Source organism: Copadichromis virginalis, linkage group LG3 (assembly GCF_057382275.1).
Source record: "Copadichromis virginalis isolate Kocher_CV1m ecotype Utaka linkage group LG3, C_Virginalis_male_GT1.1, whole genome shotgun sequence".
Classification (NCBI taxonomy): domain Eukaryota; kingdom Metazoa; phylum Chordata; class Actinopteri; order Cichliformes; family Cichlidae; genus Copadichromis; species Copadichromis virginalis.
In genome coordinates this window covers 26,396,788-26,414,672 of record NC_140620.1, presented here as the reverse complement: position 1 = coordinate 26,414,672, position 17,885 = coordinate 26,396,788, and the positions used below count along the sequence as shown (strand labels likewise).

At 41.6% G+C, this 17,885-nt stretch overlaps 2 protein-coding genes and 1 non-coding gene across 3 annotated transcripts in view; 2 read left to right on the top strand and 1 right to left on the bottom strand.

Moving 5' to 3' along the window:
* Positions 1-2,890: 2,890 nt before the first annotated feature.
* LOC146713712 (tripartite motif-containing protein 16-like) lies at positions 2,891-5,112 on the top strand. The gene has a single exon (XM_085450064.1). The coding sequence runs from the start codon at positions 2,941-2,943 to the stop codon at positions 4,609-4,611; it is 1,671 nt and encodes a 556-aa protein (XP_085306190.1). The 5' UTR covers positions 2,891-2,940; the 3' UTR covers positions 4,612-5,112.
* A 4,053-nt stretch (positions 5,113-9,165) lies between these two features.
* On the top strand, positions 9,166-9,241 carry trnak-uuu (transfer RNA lysine (anticodon UUU)). The gene has a single exon. It is a non-coding gene; the product is annotated as a tRNA-Lys (tRNA).
* Positions 9,242-11,228: 1,987 nt separating this feature from the next.
* Positions 11,229-17,885, bottom strand: part of LOC146713709 (uncharacterized) — a 32,141-nt gene continuing 25,484 nt past the window's right edge. The window contains exons 9-14 of the mRNA XM_085450063.1: positions 17,278-17,385; positions 16,174-16,244; positions 15,785-15,902; positions 15,529-15,693; positions 14,938-15,033; positions 11,229-14,856 (exon numbers count right to left, since the gene is read on the bottom strand). Coding sequence (XP_085306189.1) covers positions 12,463-14,856; positions 14,938-15,033; positions 15,529-15,693; positions 15,785-15,902; positions 16,174-16,244; positions 17,278-17,385 — 2,952 coding nt within the window. The 3' untranslated portion in view covers positions 11,229-12,462. The remainder of the gene's footprint in view (positions 14,857-14,937; positions 15,034-15,528; positions 15,694-15,784; positions 15,903-16,173; positions 16,245-17,277; positions 17,386-17,885) is intronic.

Sequence of the window (17,885 nt, the reverse complement as noted above, 5' to 3'; positions counted from 1 at the left end):
AAGCCCTATGGGAGTTTCCCCCCAAGAGGGACAAAGGACCCCCTAATGATCCTCTACCTAATCACATGAGCCAAGGTGTGAAAACTGGTGTAGGTCACAATCAGCCAGGGTTTCAGGTGAGCTCATTGTGAAACCTGACCCCACCCCATCGTGTGATTTCCTGAGGTCAGATGGCCCAGGATGTGAGTGGGCGTTAAGGCGTCTGGGAAGGGATCTCAGAACTGGATTATAGATGGCAGACAGTTGGTGTCGTAAACCACCGCCTCTGTTCAAAGACGGTCGCTCACAGTGGACATAGATGAATTATTTTACTCCTCTTTCAAACAGTCTTCTCTGTCCAAAATGTGAACATTGATATCCTCGAAAGAGTGACCTTGGTCCTTTAGATACAGATGGACAGACGATAGAAGCTTCTCGGATGAGAGGTAAAAAAAAAAAAAAAAGGTCTTCAACTAAGCTCAAGTCCTTTTTTAAGCTCCTTAGACTACGATGACCCAGATGACTGAGAACCTTCACATTCCATTAACTTATTATTTTACATCTCTTTTTTTGGTCAACTTGAATTTGATTGTTGTCATTTTGCTCGCTTCATCTCTTGCGTCCCTTGTTGTATTATCTCCGTATACGTCAGTCTTTTCCTCTAATCTGACATATGGTCACATGTCTGTAGTGTATTCAATCAAGTATAACCTGCCCACATCACCACATTTGTTTATTCAACACTTCAGGATGATGGTGAGGAAACACACTACAATACAGCATCGCTTTGTGACACGCCATCAGCTAATAAAATCCCCATCTCCGTCTGACAGTCATTTTGTCATAGTCATGCTGTGTCATACCCACATTATTCTCAACAAACACCGACATGACAACACTGTCTGCATTTAGCATTCCTGTTCATGACTTTCCTTTTCTTCTTTTCTCTGGGAATCAAATCCGTGACCTTTAAAGTGAAAGCTTGCCTATCATAACTTAATCCACTCGACATAACAGTCAGAAATTATCAGTTCGATGCTCTGATGCTCTTATCATGGGATTCAAACAGAGGCAGCAATACATAAAAACATATTTTGTCTTTGTCTCTATGTTTTCATGTTGGGTTAAACTGTGTGTGTGTGTGTGTGTGTGTGTGTGTGTGTGTGTGTGTGTGTGTGTGTGTGTGTGTGTGTGTGTGTGTGTGTGTGTAACCCATATTTTATTTTTGTAGCTTGCACTGAGGGCTGATTGATTATGTATGTTCTTCCTGCAGCACTGCGGTGTGTTTGTTGACCTTCTTGTAAGCGGAAGCACGAACTGTAGCACGTTATAGGTGAATAACACCAGCGCAGTCTCTAATGCAGCTCAGGCAGCTTTGCAACTCAGCGCCATCACTGTTGTGAGGTGTTCCTGTTATTTTGTCCACCCCATCCTCATATAAAAATAGAGAGAGAGAGGATGGCATTTGTGCTTTCAGTGAGATGAAACAATAATAGCTTACAGACATGAACACACACGTGCATCTATGCTTGTGGACCTTCTGTGACATGATGCGTAATCCACACAGCTGTGAAGGTAAGTCATACCTTAAGAAAACAGTGATTTGAGGTTAAGGGGATTCCTCTGAAGTAGTGCAAAAGTGTGAAAAAAGTCAGAAAGAAGTTGTTTAATGTTTGTGTACATGGACATGTCTGGGGATAAATGTATGCTCACCACCTCAATGAACTCAAGCAACAAGGAGCAAAAGTCCTTACTGATGCGAGACCAGTGAAGTCATACAGGAAACAATTACTTCAACTTATTTGTGTGTTTGTTTGCTGTTGTGAAACTGTAAGTAAAGAGTGGAAGGTGGATCTAGCTGAGAATCTGCACGTTTTCTGAGCAATGTCTTGTGATTGACATGTCATTAGCTAAAAACTATGAACTAGTTACCACTCTTTCCTGATGCCTGAGTGTAATATACAAAGAGAACCTAATATTTTGTTCAATATGACAACAAACCATTGAGCGGTGAACACATCAGAAAAATGCTTGCTTGATCTTGTCACATGGTCATTGGTCATTTTACCATACACTCCTTTTTGACTTGACCAGTAGTCTTTTCACAATCACAAGGGTATTTAGCAATGACCCTGGTGAAGGCCACAAGGGGAAATGTGTTGGTCACGCATTAAAACTGGTTCCTAATACTTTAAGTTTCACTGGAGTCTTCATGTCATTAGATCTTTGTCTTCGCCATGAACCTTGAAAGTTGTTCCAGAAAGGTTTGTTGCTATTTTAATGTAAAGAACATGGTTATTTCTGTTGCAGCAGCTGTTATAAATGCAAAACTAAAATGCAAGATTCTTTTGAGTAATTAACTTTTTGCAGGAATATCTGTAATTATATGTGCAGACTCTGCTGACTGTTCAAAGCAATGCAGTGGCATTTATCTAGTTCTCATCCTGTTACAGCAACATTGATTACTGCCTATAAAAGCAATAAATAAATAAATAAAAGCAACCAGCATATGTCTGCTAACCTAACCCTGCTCTCCACATATGCTTTGATTAGGTCAGCAGCCTCTGCTGTTCTGACAGTTATTGTTACCTGAGACGTTTCTGTCCAGTGTTCATTAAAGCTGGATTTTTAAAAATTATTTATATAGAAGAAGCAGTAAATAAAAATGGTTAAACACACAGTTTCACTCTCTAACTGCTCCTCTTCCTGGAGTGAAGCACAGCCTGATAACCCTCCCTCTTCTTCCTGCTCTTAAACACAGCACCTCCTCTCTGTCCACGTGTTTCCTCGTTCCCTCCCCCTCAGATCTGCACTTTGAAGATGGGTGTAACCAACATGTGGTGACGTGTAAGAGCTGACAGGCTCCATTCACTGCAGAAACATGTTGTTGAGATCAGAGCTCAGACTAGTTTCAGTTATAAGGAAGTGAAACTCACACAGTCACTGACACTGAGAGGAGAAATGGCGCAGAAAGGAGTTCAGCTGGACCGAGAAACCTTCTCTTGTTCCATCTGTTTGGATCTACTGAAGGATCCGGTGACTACAGCCTGTGGACACAGCTACTGCAGGAACTGTATTAAAAGTTTCTGGGATGAAGAGGACAGGAAGGGAATCCACAGCTGCCCTCAGTGCAGGAAGACTTTCATACCGAGGCCTGTCCTGGAGAAAAACATCATGTTTGCAGCTTTAGTGGAGCAGCTGAAGAAGACTGGACTCCAAGCTGCTCCAGCTGATCACTGCTATGCTGGACCTGAAGATGTGGCCTGTGATGTCTGCACTGGGAGGAAGCTGAAAGCCATCAAGTCCTGTCTGGTGTGTCTGATCTCCTACTGTGAGAAACACATACAGCTTCATCTGGAGTCTCCTGCCTTTGAAAAACACAAGCTGGTGGCCCCCTCCAAGAAGCTCCAGGAGAACATCTGCTCTCGTCATGATGAGGTGATGAAGATTTTCTGTCGTACTGATCAGCAGAATATCTGTTATCTCTGCACAATGGATGAACATAAAGGCCATGAAACAGTCCCAGCTGCAGCAGAAAGGACTGAGAAGCAGAAGGAGCTCGAGGTGAGACGACTAAACATCCAGCAGAGAATCCAGGAGCGAGAGAAAGATGTGAAGCTGCTTCAACAGGAGGTGGAGGCCATCAATGGCTCTGCTGATAAAGCAGTGGAGGACAGTGAGAAGATGTTCACTGAGCTGATCCGTCTCATCCAGAAAAGAAGATCCAATATGAAGAAGAAGGTCAGATCCCAGCAGGAAACTGAAGTGAGTCGAGTCAAAGAGCTTCAGGAGAAGCTGGAGCAGGAGATCGCTGAGCTGAAGAGGAAAGACGGCGAGCTGGAGCAGCTCTCACACACAGAGGATCACAACCAGTTTCTACACAACTACCCCTCACTGTCAGCACTCAGTGAGTCTACACACTCATCCAGCATCAATATTCGTCCTCTGAGCTACTTTGAGGATGTGACAGCAGCTGTGTCAGAGACCAGAGATAAACTACAGGACATTCTGAGAGAGGAATGGACAAACATCTCACTGACAGTCACTGAAGTGGATGTTTTACTGTCACCAGCAGAGCCAAAGACCAGAGCTGGATTCTTAAAATGTTCACGTGAAATCACACTGGATCCAAACACAGCAAACAAAGAGCTGTTGTTATCTGAGGGGAACAGAAAAACAACAAGAATTAATCAATCACAGTCTTATTCTGATCATCCAGACAGATTCACTGGATGGTGTCAGGTCCTGAGTAGAGAGAGTCTGACTGGACGTTGTTACTGGGAGGTGGAGTGGAGAGGGAGAGGAGTTGATGTAGCAGTCACATACAAGAATATCAGCAGAGCAGGGACGGGCGATGAATGTGGATTTGGATACAATGACAGATCTTGGGCATTATATTGTGACACAAACAGATATATATTTGTGCACAACAATGTCCAAACTGTCCTCTCAGGTCCTCGGCCCTCCAGAGTAGGAGTGTACCTGGATCACAGAGCAGGTATTCTGTCTTTCTACAGCGTCTCTGAAACCATGACTCTCCTCCACAGAGTCCAGACCACATTCACTCAGCCGCTCTATGCTGGACTTTGTCTTGGACTTGGAGACACTGCAGAGTTGATTAAAGTCAAATAGAGAAGACAGGTTCATGTTGATCCCTGACCATTATATGTACTTGTGTAGTTTCTAAATGAGTCTTTACATTTTAGAAGCTGAGAAGTTCAGTGGTCCATTGATGTGTGAAAATAATATTGCACTGATTCAAACTGTACTTACATTTATATACCTTACATCAATATAAATCTGAATTTGTTCTTATGGCTGATAATCATGTGAGTTTAAATGATACTACTCTTCATATTCAGCATGTTTGAAATCTGTCATCAGTCTGGTTAGTGCTTTTATTCTGTAGTTGCTGTAGTGGGTTGTCAAATGCAACAATATATTGGAGCTGCAGTGATTCATCAGTTAGTCAATGATTAGAGAATTGATTGTTTTATCATTATTTTAGTCACATTTAAAGCTGCTTCCAGTTTCTGAAATGTGAAGATTGTTGGTTTTCTTGATCATATATGACTGTAAACTTAATGTCTTTGAGGTTTGAACTTTTAAAATGCAACAAAAAAATTAATCCTTGAGGTTTTTGATATTATTATTATTATTATTATTATTATTATTATTGTATCTACAGTGATGACATTTAATGTCTTTTTGAGATGAAAAGCTTGATCACACTCACTTATTTATACATTTAAATATAAAAAACCAAATCAGTGTTCCCCAACCCCCGGGCCCCAGACAGACCAGGCAGCAAGAGAAGAAAACATTTTTTTGTACCGATACTGGTTTTATTTTGTTGTATTTATCAACAACACCTTAATAGCCGGTCGGTGACACACAAAAAGGTTGGGGACTGTTGAACTAAATAACACAGGCCTGTATGTTTTAGAGGATAGACATGTTTCTTTGCCCTGAGCTGTGTCTGGCAGGCACAGCGTCTCCACAAATCTGAAGCTTCTGATTTGGAGAAAATGAGCTGAGGGAGACACCTGGTGGACAAACACAGACATGACAGGAAGAAAGACTAAAGTGCAGAGTGGAGACAAACAGCTGGAAATACTTGTTGGAAAGGATTGTCATGCTTCAGACAAACACACAGCACACACTCTAACAGTCCTTTATTTGCACTGAAGGAGACACGTGAAGAAGCCAAATCACACAATAATGATGTGAACACATTTATAGTCAGTGTTCAAGATGATGGATAGAAATGAGAATCATGAAGCATTTGTTCACTTTTAGGTCTGATTCTTACAGCAGAAGCAGCATTTACATGAACTCACTGGCCTTTTTCCACTGAACGCTCTCTTCTTCATCACCTCATCTTCCTCTTCTGACTGATGCTGAGCTCCAACCCTTTTTACTTCCTGGAGATGATTCATACTCACTGAAATTTCACTCATGACACAGAAACTGTTCAGTTATTCTTCATTTATTAGTCTGTTTATCAGGAACCTCTGTTGATTTTACATGTAAAGGATTTTTCTTCTATCACTGAACCTTTTAAGGGTTTTCTCTTAGTAGTTTTGGGGAGTTTTTAATTAGATTTACAGCTTCAGAATAACTTTGTGATGTCAGATTAGAAAGTCTGTGTCCAACCCTGGTGTTTGATCAGCTGTTTGATCCCTGCTGGGCTGGATTTTTTATATGAATGTTGAATTTGTTGTTTTGGAACTGAGTTAGATTTTTATTGATGGATGATTCGTTGTAAAAAGTGGATCTACCAACAGTTTATTTCTTTGTTATTAACCAGCAAGAAGACGTTTCCCCAGAAACAGAGTTTTGATTAGTGGAACTGACAAACAGTTTGAGGCTGATTTGGCTGATATGGGTGAATATTGAGCAGATAATGATAATGTGAGACACTTACTGACATGTACAGATGGATTTTCCAAGTATGCATGCAGGTGTCTTCAAACCAAGGCAGCAGCATCTGTTGCATCTGCTTTTCAGGATGTTCTGAGTGAAGGATGTGTACCTGTTAAACTTCAAATAGATGAAGGCGAGGAGTTTAATAATAAACATTTCCATCAGCTGATGGTTCAGTTTAACATCACACATTGATTAAACCAAGTTTTGTGGAACGTTTTAACAGAAGCTTTAAGGACCGTATGTGAAAATACTTCACATCTGTTAACTTATGAAGACATGTAAACGTGGTCCAGGACCTTGTGCTGTCAAGGCCAAGCAGCCGGTGTAAAGAGGTTGGAGCCAAAAGCTGACTCAGTACATGTTTGTTTGATTTGAATGAAAACTTGATTTATAGCAGGGATCATGAAGGTCGAGGCGAGACATGGAGGGAATGACATGGGAGCAGGACTCACTCACTATTAAATGCTGAAGCAAAGCTACAGAGAGGGGCGTTTCTCCAGGATTGCGGTGGAGTGAGGAAAAGAACAACATGTCTGAGGTGAGTTTCTGGACTTACACTAGGAAAAAGGCTCTATTTTTTGTTGCCTACATTGTAGAAGGTCACTTTGTCTCTAAACAGGAAAATGAGCAGTCAGGGGTTAAAGTGGATTCAGCAGGTGGAGGAACCCTAAAATCAGTTGCAACAGCTCAGTGTGGGGAAAACATTCACGACTCAGTATAATTACTGCTGAGAGCTCCAGTAGATTTTCTGAATGGACAGGCTGTGATCAGCTGACCTGCTGCTCTTTGTGGATTTACACAAGTGAATTCAACCAGATGTCAGCAGATGTTTTATGAGTTGAACTGATTTCCATCCTCTACACTGACAGTAAACTGTTTATGCTCTTTTTATTAGACACTATTCAGCTGGTATGAAGGTGAAATTCAGTGAATCTTAACTTCAAATTCATCTCTGCTACACTTGATGTAACCAAACTCTGAGCATGAAACCACAGCCACTGTGCAGCAGTCACACACTGTTCTGCAGCAAACTAACCTGTTTATCCTGCACTAACCTGCAACCTTTAAATAGCACAGTGCCTCAGTTTGTTTAGCAGCACGTTTCAGGATATGAAAAAACACAATGTCACATGTACAGAACCAATATGTGATTTAAAAACATGAAGACTTACATGTGAGCTTTACAATCAGTCGTTGGGCCAAAAGCAAGAAAAAGGAAACACTTTAAGCCCTGACTATGACACATAGTTTTGCCACTTTTATTTCTTTTTCTGTGATATTGCTGGTGATTAATACACCAACAGGAATGAATTTCATGTGTTACTGTTTAATCTCAAAGCAGTTTGATTTGAGGCTCGCAGTGACAAAATAATAACTCCCCTTAAAGGTGTTAAACCTAAAGTAATGAAGGTCTCCTAAAGGTCTCTTAGCATTAGACTCTTGCTATTTCTGTGCCTTCATTCTAATGTGTACACTCTGTGTTTAGTTCCCCTGGACGTGGCCCTGTTTTCCCGGAGCAGATCCTTAGTTTTGAATGATTGGAGAGTGGCTATAGCGAGCAGTGAGTGAGCGAAGAGAAGCTTTCCCTGTCCTCCCCACCTTGGATTTCCTGGAGCCTGGACCCCGTCACACTTGTATATAGCACAATTCCCTGCACTGTCTGTACACATACCTGGTGTAATAAACTATTTCTCCTCAAAGTGAAGAGTCCTGCGCGTGAGTCCTCAGTGAACGGTGACATCATTACAGTAACAAAGTATTTGTACTTCATTACTTCCTTCCTCATGCTGTAACCCTCGATTTCATTTGGTGTGTTTTTTTGATGAGATGCAGCTTTCCACACCATCTTTTCACCTATTGCTGATCACCACACTGTGTTTGTGTGCTAAAAGAGAAATCATTTCCTGCATGGAGACTAAACGGAAGCACAATTACATTAACTCAGAGGGTACAGCAACTGTTGCAGTTTGTCTTGAAACAACTGTAATCTCCACATCTGGACTTTTTTCTCAATTGAATTACGATTTTAATCTCAAAATTGAAACTTTATTTTCAATGTTATCTATAATAGTTTTTCTTAATGTGGCCGTAATACTCATTCGTACAGCAACATTGCCAGCAAACTGAAATTGGAAAAAAAGATGTAAGCAAAAAAACACAAAGATGTAGGTTTCAAAACTTAGTTAATAATAGAAAACAAAAATTTATTCGCACATTTTACGGTTTCAATTCACCTTTTTTTTCAGTTTCATTTTTTCCCCTTTCGATACAACATTTTCGTGTTAATTATTCTCAGTTTCATTTTAAGGTGGCATCATTTTAACCCCACGCACACACAGAGGGTCCATAACACTCACATTTCCAGAGTGTAACAACCAACCACCTGTGTGAAATCTGAAATGCCCATGGTGTTGATTCTATAATATATATTTAGCTAAAATCTACACATTTATTTGGGGAAAAATGTTATCTGGCTGTGGTTCTAAAGATCTGTGATCGTTACGTGTTCACTGACACCTGATTTATGCACACACAGTTATTGTGGTTCATTTCATTATGTCTTGGATTTGTCTGAATGTTGTGCCTGCTCCTTTATCAGTCTTTGCTTCCTACATGTACAGCTTATGTGATTATTGACCAGGAGGGTTTGCAGTTTCATCAAAACACGAGTTGTTTGTTGCTTTCATTATGACTTGGCTGACTATGGCTGCTTACACATTGCAGACTCAGACTATTACATTAATAAGCAATTATTGAGCCTGGATAGCTCAGTCGCTAGAGCATCAGACTTTTAATCTAAGGGTCCAGGGTTCAAGTCCCTGTTTGGGGGCCGATCTTTACAGAATTTCGCAGAGGAACCCACCCGAGAGATTAATAAAGTCTTATCTTATGTAATGTAGGGGGGGAAATTCTTATAGTGACAAATATTTGACATGATTGCCAAGTTGTCAAAGCACCGTGTCAGGTCTTTGAAAACTGTAATGCCCTTTCAGCTTCCCGCTGGACTAAACATGCCTTGTTGTTTCTTTCAAATCTGTCTAAACACATGCATCTTGTATTAGTTGATGAATTAAAATGGAAAATGGTGCTTTTGCCACTGAAGTCTGAATATGTGCCACTGACAATGCAGTACTAGTTGACTTCTTTTTGCTTTCCCCCCAGTATGCTATGCTTTGCAGTTGTTGATTTTCGGGTGGAGGTGGATCCAAAATTATTTGCAATTGGTTTACAGGACTGGTGAAGGACTCTCGTTTCTGGTCTACCAGGGAGAGTCCGTATCACAAAGGCTGTGAAGGATGCAGCTGCTCTAGATCAGAGGTGTCAAACTTAATTGTACAGGGGGCCAAAACTCAAAGCACACTTTAGGTTGAGGGCCAAACAGGGTAAGCATTTATTGAAAACACTAAAACAATGTTTTTTGAACATAAATATGAATAAAAACAGACAGGAATATTGTTTCAGAATAAATAGACTTAGAATAAAGAATAACTTCTAATAACCGTCATAAGTGTTCAAACATGTCTTTTCCTGTCGTTGCATCGATTTAATGTCCAATATTTCCTCTGAAACGGGCATATTGGAGTTCAGTTCACGGATGAAGATGGCCAACTGTGTAATGTCCATCATGTCTGTACTTTTATCCACAGCAAGACAGTATGCTATAAAGTATTTGCTTCTTTCACACGACTGTGTTCTTAAATCAGTGGTCATCTCACAAACCCGACCGTATTTCTACTCAAGCTCACATTTGCCAATATCTGGGTTACCGTTACAGTTAACCCTAACACTAGCTCTTCTACTTTCTGTATGAGAACTATGACTACATGGAAGGAGGTAACACAGACGATCCGACAAAGAAAGAAGGCACACAGACTAAATACACACAAAGGAGATTAGGGAAAGTGGAAACACATGAGGAAACAGCAGACACCACAGGGAAAGTGACACTAAAACACGCACACACACAGCAAGCTTGACGAACCAACAAGGGAGACTTAAACACAAGCATACTGAAAGTAAAAGACAGACCGCATAATGCTGTGAACAAGAACAGACAAGGCCATAGAAGAAAATCTAAACCATGATGAAACTCAGCTAAAACCTAAATGATGATCAACACCAGAACTTAACATATGTTCATTATCATGGGAGAGAAGAAAAAACTATAAAAAGAAATCAAAAAGATGGGTCGCAGACCCAGACCCTGACACAGAACAGAAACTGGACTTGATTGACACTCTGAATTATTGAATCTGTAGCTTTTGTCTCATTAGCGCTTCATTTTGCCGAGCCATGAATAACAATATGAATGAATGAATCTATATAAAAAGGATCTTGCAGGCATATAAATGTACGCTGGGCTGGATGTGGCCCACGGGCCTCGAGTTTGACACGTATCCTCTAGATACTGAACAACTACAGAAAACTACATTTCTCCTGTGGCCTGCAGTTTCTGCATCTCACCGTCTGAAATACACAACGTAAACATCACTTTAATACTTTTTGCTTGTTAGAACTATAAAAATGGATGATTTTGAGATTGATGATGGTCTCGACTGCTTTAGTTTCTCAGTTTTAAATATGATACAAGACCAGAATTAATGAGAGGTGCAGACACAAAGACGTTCTGCTCAAGATTAGATACAAAATGCAGCTGTAAGAATAGGAAATGTGGATATAGTTTCAAATGTGCTTGGTTTTAAAGTGAATGTTTCCAGACATTCATCCACTTGAAGCCAGATATTTCAGTCTATTTCAATTAAAACATTGTCTTCTGGCAGGAAAAAGTGCAATACAGTCTTTGAATGAAGTGCGCAGAGTGACTGAGGAACAATGCTTTATTAATTAGTAGGGAAACATTACATACATACATAAATAAAGACAGATCAACATAAAAATGTCCTCATATGAAAACACAACTTGAATTTTCCAAGTCAGACAGAAAGTGTCTGTTTTTAATCAGAGTTATAAATATCTCCTTGTTTAAACTGATCGTGTTTTTTAAAAAAGACACCACCGCTCTCAAAGATTAGTTATGTCAGGCTTTATAAAAACACAATTAGTAATATTATTATTTCTATACAAGTCCAGCCTGGATTAAAGAGATTCTGCTGCACGGTTCGTGCAGTTAAAGGTGCTTGTGAATCGAAAAGGCATTCAGTCACATGACCTTTAAAAACTGCAGAATTTTCAGGATACTCCAAAGATGTACATCTTTATAGCTGCAGATATTTCTCTTACAAACAAGAAAAATAGTACCACAGGAATAACTCAAAGGGAGTACAAATAAAATGCAATTAGATTTTATTCACTCCGTTTTTTAGCTCCCCTCCTTTCAATTCAGTGTTTAAATTTGCAGTTTGTATGTTGGTTGTAATAGTTTCTTTCATACAATACGGCGTACCCCTTACTCTCATAGTAGGAGCCTTTAGTCTGTGGATTAACGCACAGACTGACTCAAGTGTCTGTAGGCCTAATAGGAGAGATCAAGTCATGGCTACGGCCACCAAATTATTCAGAACTGCTAGTGTTAGTGTGGTTTTGACTGAAAGCTTGTTAGCAATCACGTCACAGGCTGTAGTCATTTCCCGACTCATCCAGAGATCTCAGAGCTTCACTCTGACCAAAACAAAAAGGTCTGTGATTTCTGATAAGACATCGGCTTTCCTGAGGTCGTGAGGAGAGGTCATTATTGTCATTAATCTTGGAATGTACTCTCAATTAATAGATTTAGAAAGAATACAAATATACCTTGAAAACAAGTTGTTTTTCCCCTCTGTGGTTGTTTAAAGTGCATTACAAGGACAATATAGTACAAAGAAAACGTAGTGAACTTTTCAGCTCCGCTGCACTTAAACCTTATAATAACAAACAAACAAGGTAACAAACAAGATTTAAATCCATACGAGACAATCTCATTGTATCTTCCTTTGTTACTCAAATTAAACTTGAACATTTTAAAAGGTATCTACATTTCATAATGGAGTGTATCTCCTGACTTTCCTGAAGGAGGAGTGATTAGGAAAAAATCCTCAAAACAAAACAACCAAGAGTTTATCTCCAGCGCGGCCTTGTGGGCAAGACCGAGTCCTGAGAATGAGCGGACTTGTCACTGTCACTGTCATTCCGTCTGTGGCCTTTAGGGGGAGCCAGCAAGTCGTGGCGCGATGCACGAGGAGATGATTTGACGCTCTGAGACTTCCTCTGTGAGGAGGGGGAGAGTTTTTGGACATCTGAGGATCTTGCTGACGCATGGACTCTTAGTGATCTTGATCGCGTAATAGGCAAGGAGGTGCTGGATGGGGTAACAGGGGAGGAGGTCTTGGAAGAAGGTTTGGGGGAGGGGTCTGACCCAATGTTGGGGGAGTGGGAAGCAGCAGGAACAGCAAGGTTGGTGTGAGTACGTCTGAAAGAAGAAGAGGCTGTGCTCCGTGCAAAACCCGGAAACACAGATGATGAAGAGCTAGTGGCTTTGCGCAAAGGAGTGGCAGGAGCACTGACGCTGCCTCCTCCTCCACTTCTTCCACCCTGAGAGAGTGCCCGCAGTGTGGAGCGACAGATCTTCTCCTCCTGCTGGGCTTTAGGTTTCATTAAGGGCTTTTGGCTGGACATCTTTCCTTGAAAGTCCTTGTTCTGTTCTCGGGCAGATGGCTGAGTACCTGAAACATTCTGGTTCTTTGAGTCCTTTGGATCCAAAGTCTTGGGGATCCCAGATTGTCGGGATGAAGGAGCATTTGCAGGCCTCGCTACTCGTCGAGGGGAAGCACTGCTTCGTTTTGAGGGAGTCAGACTGGTGGGCCCTGCGGTGCTGGAGGAGCCTCGATTCTTCTCTGTATGTTTGATTCTGGATGGACTTCTGTTGGTCCTGGATATTGGCACAACCCTCCTCATGTCCTTGTTCTCGGAGGTTGTGAGGGTCCGGATAGATTTGGATTTGCCAGATGCAGAGATAGTGTTTGGGGTAGGTTTCTTCCCATTAGTTTGGACTTTAGACGTAGGAAGGCTCTTGCTGGGTAGTTTAGATGGAGTTGCTGGTTCTGCTTTTACTTTGGTGGAAGAAGCTGCTTTTGCAGTTTTACTGGTTGAGTCTTTAGATGCCATGTTGTTTTTGCTTTTCTCTTCTGTTGATTGTTTTGAGACGGTCACTCCATCACTGTTCCTGTTGGTGGACACTTCTGCTTCTTCCTCCAGTTCTTTATCTTTCTCAGAAGCATCTGCTGTGAGAGCAGGCACTACATTAGGTGTTGGAGGTTCTTTCGGGCGCCACACAGAGGAAGAAACAAGCAGTGATGTGTCATCACAGCGGGGGACAGGCACTGGTTGGCTGCTGATGGGTACAGGCACTGGTTTTTCATTGGCCGGTTGAGGTTCTGAAGGCATGTCATTGGCTAAAGCAGAGGAAGTTAGTTTGTTTCCTCCTTGGTTGTCACCCTTATGCTGATCTTTTTCAGTTTCTGCATAGGTGCTTTGTGTGTCACTTGTAGCCTCGCACACACCCGTCACACACCATACAACCACCTTATCCTCTTGCCCCTCATCGCCCTCTCTTGGTGTTGAAGAAGAGCTGAGCTCACCGACTTGCTCATCAGATTGTTTTGGATTTACAATCAGTTGGCCATTATTCTGCACCTTATCAACTTGCAAGTCATCCCCTTTCTCTTCTTCCAAATCTGTGATTGTCAAATCATCTTGATGAAGACCAACATGTCTGTTTTCGCTATGACTTGTGAGGGTGTCGCCACTGCCAAACACTTTTAGCTCAGGAACCAACGTGCATTTGTCTAAAACCACCACCATGTTTCCTGTAGCAGTGGTGCTCTGCTGAAAGCTCTTATCAGTGCAGTCAGTCTGCTGAGTTAAAACCAGTTCAACATCTTTTGGTTTGCTTGTTGTAAGTGTTGCATGGCTGCTTAAACCCATGCCAGGTTGATCACTGCTGCTTTTGTTGTTGTGTTCAGATTGCTGGTTTGAGTCAGAGGTAGGTTTGACTGCAAGTTCATTTGCAGGATTAGTGGCATTTGCACACGTCTGGGTAGCATTTTGGCTGAGGTAAGTGGCAGTTGCATGGTTTTTGTTTTTTGGACTCCTTTTGGAAGGTGATGAGGAGTTTTGTGGTGCCGTCTGGGTGGACACTGGGAATCCTGGACTTGAGGGAGATGGAAAACTGCTCCCTTTGCCTCTTTGCTGAATGTTTTTGCGATCAGTCGCCTTTTCCAGGAAAGTGCTTAGTTCCTGCTCAGCAGCAATAGATGGTGAGCAGGATGGAGACTTTCTGGAACGACGTAAGCTCACAGCACGTCCCAGAGGACTGTGGGAGTTGTTCACTGGTGAGCGAGGGTGGGACCTAGGGGTCAGGAGCTCCATCAACAGTCCGGCCTCGTCATGCCGCGACAAAGCAGTGGACATGTCAAGCTCACTGTGGCAGCGCAGCCCAAAGACTCCATCCACCTATAACGGGAACAGAGAGTGGATCATCGTTAGACATCTTTGATTGATTTTGTTTTACAGTGTCTGCGTACGTCATCCTACCTTTTCTCCTCCAGCCCAGGAGTGCCTCTTCTTCTCCTCCAGCTCTTGTATCCGCTGACGACGAGCCGCCTCCTTCGCCTCCCTCTCCATGTTCTCCTTCAAAAAGAGAAAGAGAAGTTATTTTCCTGATGCACGTGACTCTTCTGGTCCTCCATAGCCTACAGATATTATGCATGTTGAAAAAAAATTCAGATCCTGATGGACAAATCAAAGCAAACAAATCAAAAAAATAAAACAAACTGTGAACCCTTGGGCCTTAAATACAACATCTCCTCTTATGCCTGATTTATGGTCTGGTATTTGTGTCTCTGTCAACAGCTCATCGTGAGAGAAGGGTTTGGGAATTCAAACTACTCAGAGGCAATGGAGACACACTTGAGCCAAAAAGCCAACAATGGTGAAATTGTTGGCAATCACATAAAACGGAAGGTTTAGAAACTAATATGTTTCACTGTAAATCAGAAGTGTTATGAAATATGGGATGAAGACTAATGTATCAGTTGAAGTATACCAACAGTTTTAACCACATCTACTGGATCTTGTGTGGATTGTTGTACAGCTCGTGTTATGGATTTGCATTCATAGTTGTACCTTGACAGCATTTGTGAACCTGGAGCAGAAGGTGTGGAAGATGCTGAAACAGTCGTCCAGCCTGAAAGTGTCTCTGTCCTCGCAGAAAAAGTCGATCAGCTCGCTGCCTTCCCTCTTTAGCTGTTGCCGACTGCCACGGAGTGAGCAGAGAGATGATGTGGCATGCTGAGACAAACATAATAGGCACAAAATAATTTTTTAAACTACACACTTATTTAAAGATTATATAAAACTAAAATACTGTTATGTGTGTTACCTGCAGAAAGCTGTCCAGTTGCTGCAGCAGCTCTGTGTCTCTCTGGATGCTCTCCTCCACTGAGTGTGTGCGAGATGTCAGCAAATGCAGCTCAGCATCCAATGTTTCCAATGAGATCCTACCAAAGGAAGGAAAACAAATCCATGTAGCCTCATTTCTGCTTTGGTTTCATTCATTTTGTGTCTGGTGTAATTTAAGTATCAAATGAAGGACTGAAAAGAAACCAGCAGGGGGCGGTGTTCACTCAGATTCTGTAGAGATGTAATAAAATGATGGAAAGAAGGAGTATAATAAATAAATCCCCACCAAACAGGTTGATGGAGAAATGTAGTGGTGTATGTGGACAACTGTAGTATTTAATATGTGAATAATATGAAGTGATGTCTGACCTGGCTGCAGCCTGGATGTGACTCAGCTTGAGAGGAAACTCCAAGAGCTTCTCATCTTTTTTATGGGCTTCCTATAGAAAAACAAAAAAACAAAACATGAGACCCCCTCTTTCCAGCTACCTCCTCTTGCTCATTTTGGTGGTACAGAGGTGCTCTCAATCCACATAAAGAGACCCATTCTCTGTCCCAGGGTCCCCTTCTGGTAGACATTGCATGAAATCACCTTAAAGACATAATCTCACCAGCATGTTTAGGCCTTCTACCAGTAGGACTTGCCTGCAGCTCTATTCTGAGCCCCTCCTGAACTACTGAGCATCTCACTCTCTGAAGCTGAACCAACAACTTGTCAGAATAAACTAATTTCCACCTGTTGTATCTGCAATTTTATTCTGAGGGTTCAAATTTATATCAACTAGTTACTCAACAGCTTCCCCTTCAGCTTCAGGTCTCTCTTCACCACTCAAACCATTAAGACGTGGATCTGCTAATTTTCATTGTAACCACTTCACACTGAGCTTCAAACTCTCTCAAACTGTCTCAAGAGCTGATTTCATTAATAGATTAATCAAAAAAAGGATTGTATCATCTGCAAAAAGGAGAGACGTGTTTCTGAGACCACCAGATCTGAAAGAGTCTGTACAAAACCAGCAGTGGCGGAGTCCACCACTCTCCAGGAATAAGTATGACTTATTGACTGTAATGTGAACCAAGCTCTGGTTGCAGTTGTCCAGGTACCAAGTAGCCTGTAACAATGGCAAACACCCAAAGCAACACCAGGATGACAACCACATCATAGCATAGATCTTCCCTGGAAACTCTAAAGGTGTGATTCCCCATAAAAATAGGGTCTTTAGGGTCTTCCTCCCTAAAAAAAAGAAAGAAAGAGGGACCACATCTCCAGCCTACCCATTCGGAAGTAGTGTCCCTGACCTCCTGCCAATGAGTGCCAACCAGCACAGCCGACTACATCCAGAACCTTGATCAAATTCAGATGAATCTCATTCACCAATGGTGCCTGACAACCAAAGAGCACTTTAACTGTTTTTGTGACTTCAGCCACACTGGCGTATGTGCAAAAATGAAATGAACAATGATGTTACTCACCAGAGCGACAAAGTGCAGCAGGTTCATGCCTGGTTTGTTAGCTTTGGTGTCAGCCAGAGACAGGAGGGACGACAGCTTGAAGCCTACTGCGTTTCCTGCATAACCTCCCTGCAACGCACATAGCACAGAAATTAAACTCATAGTGGTGAACATTCAAACACTTGAACAACAGAATCTGAAGCTATAAAACTACATTTCCCACAAAGCAGTTGGTCTCCATAGTCTACCTGATAAGAGAGAGTAGAGACAGCAAGTCTCCAGTTTGACTGTACACCTAACATGTATCGCCCAATTATCAGCTCATTCTGTTAAACATTTATCAATTAAATGAACATAAATACACTTTTTCTGCAATCATTGTGTCATGACAGTCAAATGAGCTCATGCATTCAGACCCTGAGATTTTAAATGACAGATACTAAGATTGTGTAAATAAGCTAACACTAAAATACAACTTCTGCTCAAACTAGCAAACTAAACCGTCAGAAATAAAAGTAGTACTTCAACAGCAGAGTGACTGGCTGTGATTAAAACTGCAGATCAACCTCCGAACAATTTAACACAGAAAACATTTTTAAATGTGCTCTGCTGTGTGAAAAATGACCACA

Bases quoted from the DNA above. Each gene is read 5' to 3' on its own strand.
- LOC146713712 (XM_085450064.1), top strand. From the start codon at position 2,941: ATGGCGCAGAAAGGAGTTCAGCTGGACCGAGAAACCTTCTCTTGTTCC.